General features: G+C 35.4%; 1 protein-coding gene across 10 annotated transcripts; it reads right to left on the reverse strand.

The window, feature by feature from the left end:
* Positions 1 to 322: 322 nt before the first annotated feature.
* On the reverse strand, positions 323 to 8,778 carry LOC136201956 (uncharacterized). Of its 10 annotated transcripts, XM_065992350.1 has the most exons (8): positions 8,682 to 8,768; positions 8,478 to 8,610; positions 7,842 to 8,267; positions 7,077 to 7,148; positions 6,787 to 6,936; positions 6,636 to 6,679; positions 6,471 to 6,541; positions 323 to 811 (listed from the first exon to the last, which is right to left on the reverse strand). In XM_065992350.1, the coding sequence occupies exon 8, from the start codon at positions 807 to 809 to the stop codon at positions 330 to 332; it is 480 nt and encodes a 159-aa protein (XP_065848422.1). In that variant the 5' UTR covers positions 810 to 811; positions 6,471 to 6,541; positions 6,636 to 6,679; positions 6,787 to 6,936; positions 7,077 to 7,148; positions 7,842 to 8,267; positions 8,478 to 8,610; positions 8,682 to 8,768; the 3' UTR covers positions 323 to 329. The 10 variants fall into 10 exon arrangements, 6 of the variants coding, with proteins under 6 accessions (XP_065848422.1, XP_065848426.1, XP_065848428.1 ...); XM_065992354.1 differs by having other exon boundaries at positions 7,842 to 8,142; positions 8,478 to 8,778; XM_065992356.1 differs by having other exon boundaries at positions 7,077 to 7,120; positions 7,880 to 8,267; positions 8,478 to 8,778.
* Between the last annotated feature and the right edge of the window lie 349 nt (positions 8,779 to 9,127).

The raw sequence follows: 9,127 nt of genomic DNA on the forward strand, positions 1-9,127 counted from the left end.
TCATCCTAATAATATATATTTAAAATGGATTCAAATTTCATACCCTAAACTCCTCAAAGTAGAACCGTTTTGTTTCTGTTGTTACTTTCTTCCAATTGCAACCGAACATATCAACTTTGTTCTCAAATATTTTTCGAATGGAACGAGCACAAGGCGGCCATAAACTGCAGAAACAAAATAAACCAGTAATAGAATTATAATAGTCAAAGTATAATTACTATGTAAAATAAACTACCATATGTAAAAACAAATTAAACTAGTAATACAACCAGTAATTGATTTATTTTTTCTTACCAAATTCTCATTCTATATCACAAAAGGTGAAATACTTACGTATCACCAACAAGATGGATGACTCGACGTCCATTAACAGTTCGTCTAACATTAAGCGATTCATAAATACTTGGTCTTACGCCATTTGTAGCCCCATTAGAAACATCTTCATTTGAAACTTGTGGTTCTTCTATGTTATGAGCACCACTTACAGCTTCACCTCCACTAGTTATTCCATTGTTACCAGCACTAACACCTTGTGTAGATGTATCGTTGTTACCAGCACTAACACTTTGTGCCATTGTACCATTGTTACCTGCGGCTACATCTAGTGTAGTTGTTCCATTGTTACCAGTAGCTACATCTAGTGTATTTGTTCCATTGATACCAGTAGCTGCATCTTGTGTGATTATTCTAATGTTACCAGCAGCTTCACCTTCTGTACCCATTTCATTGTAATCACTAGCTGCACTTTCTCTACCTCTTTTTCTTCCACCGTTTCTTCCACTATTTCTTCCACTGTTACCTCGAGCCATCACTAAAAACAAAAATCAGTTGTCAAGATAAATAATTGCTTTAATATTTTCAAACTAACATACAATACATAAACTTAAACAAAATCAACTATTAAATAAATAAAAAATACTTTTAACTAATGTAGCTAGATCAATATAGAAGCAAATATGTTGTTCATACAAAGCAACACATAAATAACACTTTAGCATAATCTATTCGTTATAATCATCTAAATCATCGACATCTTCTATATCAACTTCAGTAGCATCTGATTCCGCGTCGAGTTCAAGATCTTCTGATTCAGAATCTGATTTGGACATATTCGATATGATGTTTTCTTCATCATCCATGTGCACCACAAGGTGCTCATTTTGTTCATTTAGAACTACTAATAAAATAAGACTAGGAAGCAAAAACCAGACGAACTCAGTTACATCAACATCAAGACCTTCAACTTCATCTTCTTGGTAAGCTACATCTGCATTTTGAGTTTTTTTAAGTAGAAGACTTTTGAACCTCGACTACTCCACTTGGTTTAACCTTACAAACAGCGGCCCAATCTATCTTGTCACGTTTTAAGTTTGGATACGACACATACTATACTTGAGTAGCTTGTACTACAAGTACAAATGGCTCATATTTATGAAAACGTAGTCGAGTATTCACATCAACTAGTTTATACCGTTCGTGGACCTTCATCCCAACATGTGCTCTAGGATCAAACCATTCACAATTAAATAATATTGTCTTTTTAATTGGCAATGCGGGATATTCTAGCTCAAGAATCTCAATTAACCTCCCATAGTAATCACTTGAAGTTTCACTATAGTTTTCACCCTTGATACAAACACCACTATTCATTGTTGATCTTCTTGAACCATGTGAAGTGGTGTGAAATCTAGATTTGTTTACAAAACAAATAGGATATGATTTGACTGTTTCAATGTTACTTGAGCTAGATCATTGATTAACTGGTTTTCAATTACATTACTTGAGCTAGATCATTGATTAATTGGTTTTCAATTACATTATCACAGGCCTACAAAAAAAATTATTAAGTTAAATAATATAGCGTTTGAATGAAACTATATGAGAATGATAAAATTGAAACACGGGAGTCCTCTACACAATACATTAAAAGTTCCTCTGAGATTGCAACAAATCAACAAGAGAGATTATGTTTTGGAAAATGAAAATTCATAGGAAGAGGATTATGGAACACATACCTTAAATAGCAAGAGCTTCACCAATATACAATAGGCAGAAGATTAACCGAACCTTCTGAGCTAATCGAACCTTTTACAACAAATCTTTTGAAGGATATACAATAGGCAAAAGAGCTTCACCAACATATCTTAATATTCCTCTTTTTTATAGAACCCCTCTATTTTGAGCTAATCGAAGAAAGCCCAGACTCTAGGATATCACGATTGTATTTGAAAACCAAGATTAGGTAGAAGAGTTAACGTGCTTACAGGGAAAAAGAGGTAGGGAGAGAGTTGGGGGAAAATGAAGTAGAAAGAGAGATTTGAGAAAAGGAAGTAGAAAGCGAACGGTGTAGTCGGAGGATTTCCATGGGTGTCCCCTAATTTAGGGTTTAGAGTGATTGAAAAGCAGAGAGAGAAAGTGAGAGTCCCAAAATCTTTTCTTCAATACAATTGAGAGGGAAAAAAGTGAAATAATTTAGGTTTCGAGCCAAAATTTTGGAATCAGCGGGAAGAGTGAATTAGCGGGAGAGTGAAATAATTTCAATAAAATGGATTTTTTTTAATAATTATTGGTAAATCATTGGTATTTTTTTTATATAATTTTGTAATTAATTGTCTGGACTAAATCATTGGTAAATTGTCTTTAATTCCAACGACATTGTGTGGACAGGTATTGTCATTGCAATTGCCCATGACATATGTCATTGTTGCTATATGTTGTTGGCATGTTGTTGGTATTATCTGGGTATATTCATATATAATCTGGGATTAATAGTTTCCCATGTAAATCGTAGGTATGTCGTTGCGAATACCAATGACTTAAGTGTCGTTGGTAAAATGTTATTGGTAAACTGTTATTTTCTTGTAGTGGAGGAAAGTTGGAGAGCATGTTCTCTATTGAGAAAGTGGAAGATATAAGTAGAACTGTGGTTTCTTTTTAGAAATATACCTGATAGGATGGTGTGGGGAGGGACCCAAAATGGAGTGTATTCCGCTAAGTCTGGGTATAGAGCACTTGAAGAGCAACGGTGGGGTAACCTGCCAATTGTCCCATGGGGTTGTATTTGGGACCTAACGATCCCACCAAGAATTAAGATGTTTATGTGGAAGTTGTGTTCGAAATGCCACCTTATGAGGCCCACATTAAGAAAGATGCATGTCTTAGTGCTAAATAATTATGTTATATGTGAGGTTGATATGTAATATAGTTGACATCTATTTTATGCATGTCCATATGCAGTGTAAAGCTCACAAGAAGCGGGACTGAGGGTCCCAAACAGGGATTTTGAGGATGTGGTAGCCTGGTTCTCTGCTTAGTGTGCTACAAGTAATCATGAGAGGTTAATCTTAATTATATGTAATCTATTTTCTGTATGGAAACACATGAATGATGTGCTATGGGAGAATAAACCGATGGCTGCGGTGGACGGGTTGAGATTGAATCTGCTATTTGTTAGTGAATGGCAACAAAGTAGGTCCTGTTGCGATGGTGAGGGCGAGTAAAGGAGCTCGATGGTCAGCGGGAGTATGGGTGCATGTGGGGTTGAGGGGATGAGGAAGACCGGGATGCAGATGGGGCGAGAGTTGGGGTAACTGATGCATTTAGGGGGGCGTAATGAGGGGGAAGGGCAGGTAGGGTGGGAGGTGGAGGGAAGGGAATGGCAGAGAATAGGGGCAGATAGGGGGGGATGAGGGGAAAAGGTTGGTAGTCGGGAATAGGGCCAAGGTTAAAGAGCCATACGTTGGCAGGGGCCGATGAGTGGGTGGTGGAAGATAAATGTAGATGGAGCAATTTTTCAGAGCCAAAACTGTTGTGGGTAGGGAGCAGTATTGCGAGATAAGGGTGGTCACTTTCTAGCTGGGGTGAACGTAGTAAAGATTGGGTGTTAGATGCAAAGATGGTCGAGGTTTACGCTCTTAGGAGATCTTCATTGGGCACAAGGTCAGGAGCTGGAGATGGTAACTTTTGAGACAGATGCACAGATTGTGCCTATTGGGGTTAATTCTAATATTACAACTTTAAACTATTTTGGTGATTTAATTGAGGACTGTAAGATGATTATGTCACGTCACTCGTATAAGGTGACCATTGTTCTTAGGCTAGCGAATAGAGTGGCTCATTGTGTAGCTAGAAAAGCTCTTTCTAATACTAGTAGTTCGTTGTTTTATGTTTTGCTAGACTGATTTGAGTCTGTAATTAATGAGGATATTTATGTCTTTAATATGAGATTTGTTTTAAAGTTTCTTAGACTATCATCAATTCTTTGAATTTTTCAATTTTGAGGTCGTCAACGTTCATTTTAATTTTGAAGTCTTTGTTTTTAGCAAAGTGAAAAATTTAAATCATCCCCTGATCGGAAAAAAATCCCTCTTTGAATAAAAAAAATTCTACACATACTTATTTGGCAAAATATGAAAACTCATTTTTTTTTACTTTATCCTATTTTTTTATACAAAAAAAATAACTAATAGGCCTAATATATCACAAACTCCCTGAACTTGTCCAAAATAGTAGATTAGATGTCAATTATCGTGTTTCGTGTCAAAATCGTGTTATCTCATATTTATGTTCCATATGGTTTTATATATGATAAATGCTAGAAAAATGATTTTTGTGTCAATCGTGTCGTGTCAGTCGGGTTGGCTCTGTAATCGTGTTTTCGTGTCAGAAATTGCCACCTCTATCCCTAAACTTTGCAAGTGTCTCACCAGCTTCCTAAACTTGCTTATTTCATATCACCAGCTCCCTAAAATTGTCCATAAAAGCAGATTAGCTCCCTAAACTTTGCAAGTATCTCACCAAATCTACAAACTTGCTTATATTGTAACAACTAAATACAAAAACCACTATACTAACTCTCGATCCTCATCCATTCAATCTCTCAAATCTGCAACACTAATTTTTATGTTTTTCTAGACTGACTTGAGTCTGTAATTGATGAGGATATTTATGTCTCTTTAATATGAGTTTTTGTTTTAAAGTTTCTTAAACTATCATCAATTCTTTGAATTTTTCAATTTTGAGGTCGTCAACGCTCATTTTAATTTTGAAGTCTTTGTTTTTAGCAAAGTGAAAAATTTAAATCATCCCCTGATCGGAAAAAAAAAATCCCTCTTTGAATAAAAAAAATTCTACACGTACTTATTTGGCAAAATATGAAAACACAGTTTTTTTTAACTTTACCCTATTTTTTTATACAAAAAAATAACTAATAGGTCTAATATATCACAAGCTCCCTGAAATTGTCTAAAATAGTAGATTACATGGCAATTATCGTGTTTCGTGTCAAAATCGTGTTATCTCATATTTATGTTCCATATGGTTTTATATATTATAAATGCTAGAAAAATGATTTTCGTGTCAATCTTGTCGTGTCAGTCGAGTTGGCTCTGTAATCGTGTTTTCGTGTCAGAAATTGTCACCTCTAAACTTTGCAAGTGTCTCACCAGCTCTCTAAACTTGCTTATTTCGTATCACCAGCTCCCTAAAATTGTTCACAAAACACTACAAGAAAAAACGCTATCACCGACGGCAACAATCTGTCGGTGATGGACTAAGTTGCGTCGGTGATCGTTATCACCGACAGAATTCCGACAGATTCACATGTGTCGGCGTTGACCTCGTAGGTAAGCAGTTGCGAGAAATTTCTTCCGACGCAAAAAGTTCACCGACACAAATTGTAGTCGGCATAAGGTGTCGGAAATTCCAACTAATTTTAGTAGGTGACTCGCGTCGGAGATTCCGATAACATCACCGACCCACATGTGTCGGTGATTTATTTTTCGAAATATTTATTTAAATAATTCACCGGCAGATAATCCGACCAAAATGCGTTGGGAATTTTAAATCATTTTAAAGTAATTTTATATTTTCTTTGTCACTTTATTTGGATTGAAGGTAACTCTAATATATATATATATATATATATCAAAAGATGTTCTAAAAAACACTATTGTATCCACAAGAAATGCAACCATAACACTAAGCAATCTATCACAAGTATGGTTAGGAAAACAATAAAAACCGTGGAAATTAAAAACCGTGAAAATTACTCACAGTTTTCAATAGCCGTACAACATGTATGTCCAATTTGATGCCTAGAAACATGATTACTAAAAATTATAAAAAGCTCCTGACTGCATTGCTATTCAAAGCATCTATCGATAATACCAAAATAGAACACAGTTACGTTCTATGAAGACAAGCCACACCCCAATCTAATAGTAAAGCAGACGAAGCAAAGCTTAATGAAACTCCCATCAGGCCTGCCTAAGTTGAACATAAATACAAGTCTGTCAGATGACACCAACTTTAACATTGCCAAGCAATTGCACAACAAATTCATGATCAATGGAGGAAAAAACCAAGACATGAAGCTCAGTTTTAGAATAGATCCACAAAATATGCTGAGATACCGAATTTCTAGCTAAAATTGGACTGAAAATTTCTTCAAGGTATGAACTAAAGCGTACCACTTTTCCACAGTATCTATCATATTCCCAAGCTTCCCTTGTATCAGATCCCTGCCTACTGCAAATTGGACCTATATGCAGAATAAAATTAAAAACAGAGTCTTTAGTCAACAGAAATGTATGAAATCAAATGGATATTTCTGAACTCATATAGTATGGTTTTACCTCAAATATCTTTCCACTTGATTCAACTTTCCATTCACTATAGTCTGCAAAACAACAATCAAGCAATGATCCCCCATTAGTAATTAGAGGCAAACAAATTCATCGTCCACATTAAATTTCTAAAGATAAAGAGTGCATAACTTGTACATACACTCATTGATAAGGAAATCTTCAACTTCACATGCATAAGAAACCTCAAGCTCCGTAGTAGCTAATCATGTGAGAAAATATAGAAGAGGGTTCAACAAAGAATACATCTAATCATAGCAAGTTTCTGCAGTGTAAGCTGACCCACCCATATCTGTTAACAAAGTTAATTATCAATTTGCAAATGTTCTCACTAGTTCATAAACAGTAATGTTAAAAAAAAAGTGTTCAGCCATACATGCAGCTTTTATAAGTCTTAGTAAACCGATTAAAAAAAAAACTAATCAGCCATACCTGCAGCTTTTATTCCCTCTCTGATAAATGGTAGATCAAATAACCTGCTTGAATAATCATTTTCAGCAAACCCTGTTATACCAGCCAAGTCATAATATTGAAATTAATACGGGAAGCATCATAAGCATGTTCAGAAGTATTCAAAGATGAACCATTCTCATATAAAACTCTGTTATTATCTGAATACTAGAATACACTAATTGCATAGATCAAAAGCCATGTGAAATTCAGAAATTGCTTTCGGAAAAATCAATTACTTGGTAATATATAAAATCAACTACACCATTCATTCTAACCTTATGTATACTAAGTGCTTGTTCAAGCTTAACACTTGCACTAGTGTCCAAATATTGGGTATGGAACTTATTCGCATCAGGGACAAGAGGGGAAGTGTAAATAAAACCAGAAACTTCATAATGTCTAGCTAAATATCAATTTCTTCATGCCAATATCAAGGACCAAATGTAATAAATCTGAAGTTGTGAGGCTCAATAGAACGAACATGCCAAGTTCAAGGACTTAAAGTTGCATTATACCCATAAAAGAGACATAATAGCTTTTGTGTTCCAGATACATAATTTATACACTCCAACTTGATTTATCAAGAAATGAACTAGTTAAATGAAGACTTCATTAGACAGCACAGCCTATACACTCATTAATCTCTTGAAAAAATTGACTGCATTAATCACTGAAACTATGAGTATAAGAAGCATGTAGAACTTAATAACAAAAGGAAGCTTAAAAGGAAGGGTTAAAAGTTACCAGCTATGGTTTAGTGAATTTCTTTTTTGTGTTCTTACTTGTCATTTTCTTGTTAAACTTTCCTTTAGTATTGCCAATTCGTGCTCTGGTTCTGGGAATGCTGTTTCTGATTAAGTTCTGAAGCTTAACCTCTTACTCTACCTCTCTTGTTGGCTTGAAAACCTCAGTAACAGAGGGATCCAATACATCAGTTGAGCATTGAAGAGAGACTCCCATGACCACGGCCTCATCCCATAGCGCTTTACCTTTCTCAAAGTTCCCTCCTCTACAAAGCTTTGGTATCAGCACATCATATATTGGCCTGTAACCACCCATTGCACTTCTCTTCATGGATTCAAACAACTTAAGAGCAAAATTCACCCTCTCAACTCCACAAAGAACACCAATCAAGTGGTAATAAACTTTCGATCTGGAACCAGTCCCTAACTGGACAATGAACAGATGAAGTACCCAACAGGTTATAAAAGATGGCATATATTCAACTCAGCTTACATAAAAGTGAAAAAATCATGTATTATATCAGGATAACATTTAGGGTTCACCTTACTCCGCTCACCATCGGAACAATTACATCTTTATGAAAAGCTTAATTAGAAGAACAATAAGAAGAAGAGGCCAAGGAGCTGCTTTTGTTACCTTGGCTTGTCGTAGACGAGTGAAAACAGAAAATGGGAGCTGCAATTTCCTTTTTCGCAGCAACCGGCGGCTAGATTTCAAAGAGGAGGTGACGCAGAGATGGTGGATTTCAGAGAGGACCGGTGGATAAAATCTGAAACCAAGTGAGAAGGTCATTGTCGGTCAGTCAAATCATTGTTTACCACCACTGTGTGTAATTCTCACCGTGGATCGAATGGTGGAATGGAGGATTTTGGGAGGCAGAGTTGGGGAAGAAGGAAGAACGCAGCCAAGCCAGCCGCCAAAGGGAGATAAGCCTAAAAAAATGCTTATATACCATCTCTCGAAGCTTCTCAAACCCTATTTTCTTTAGGGTAAAAATTTACGGGTCAGTTCAGTTTGAGTCAAAAGATGGCTTTTTATACTTTTTAATTTTTTTAGGAAAATAATTTTATTTTAGTTTTAGTTTTTGTATTAAGAGATAGGGTGTAAAAAAATAACTTTGTAAATTAATTTTACCCTTAATGTTTAAAATAGTGTGATTTTTACCCCTAAAATTGGTAAGTTGGGTTAATTTCAGACATTATTATAAAACACAGATATTCAATTCCTTATTCTACACTAATTGGATATCAGTTAGTTCTAAAAAAAATATTTCATATATTTTGTGC

The sequence above is a fragment of the Euphorbia lathyris genome, chromosome 8 (genome assembly GCF_963576675.1).
Source record: "Euphorbia lathyris chromosome 8, ddEupLath1.1, whole genome shotgun sequence".
Taxonomy (NCBI): domain Eukaryota; kingdom Viridiplantae; phylum Streptophyta; class Magnoliopsida; order Malpighiales; family Euphorbiaceae; genus Euphorbia; species Euphorbia lathyris.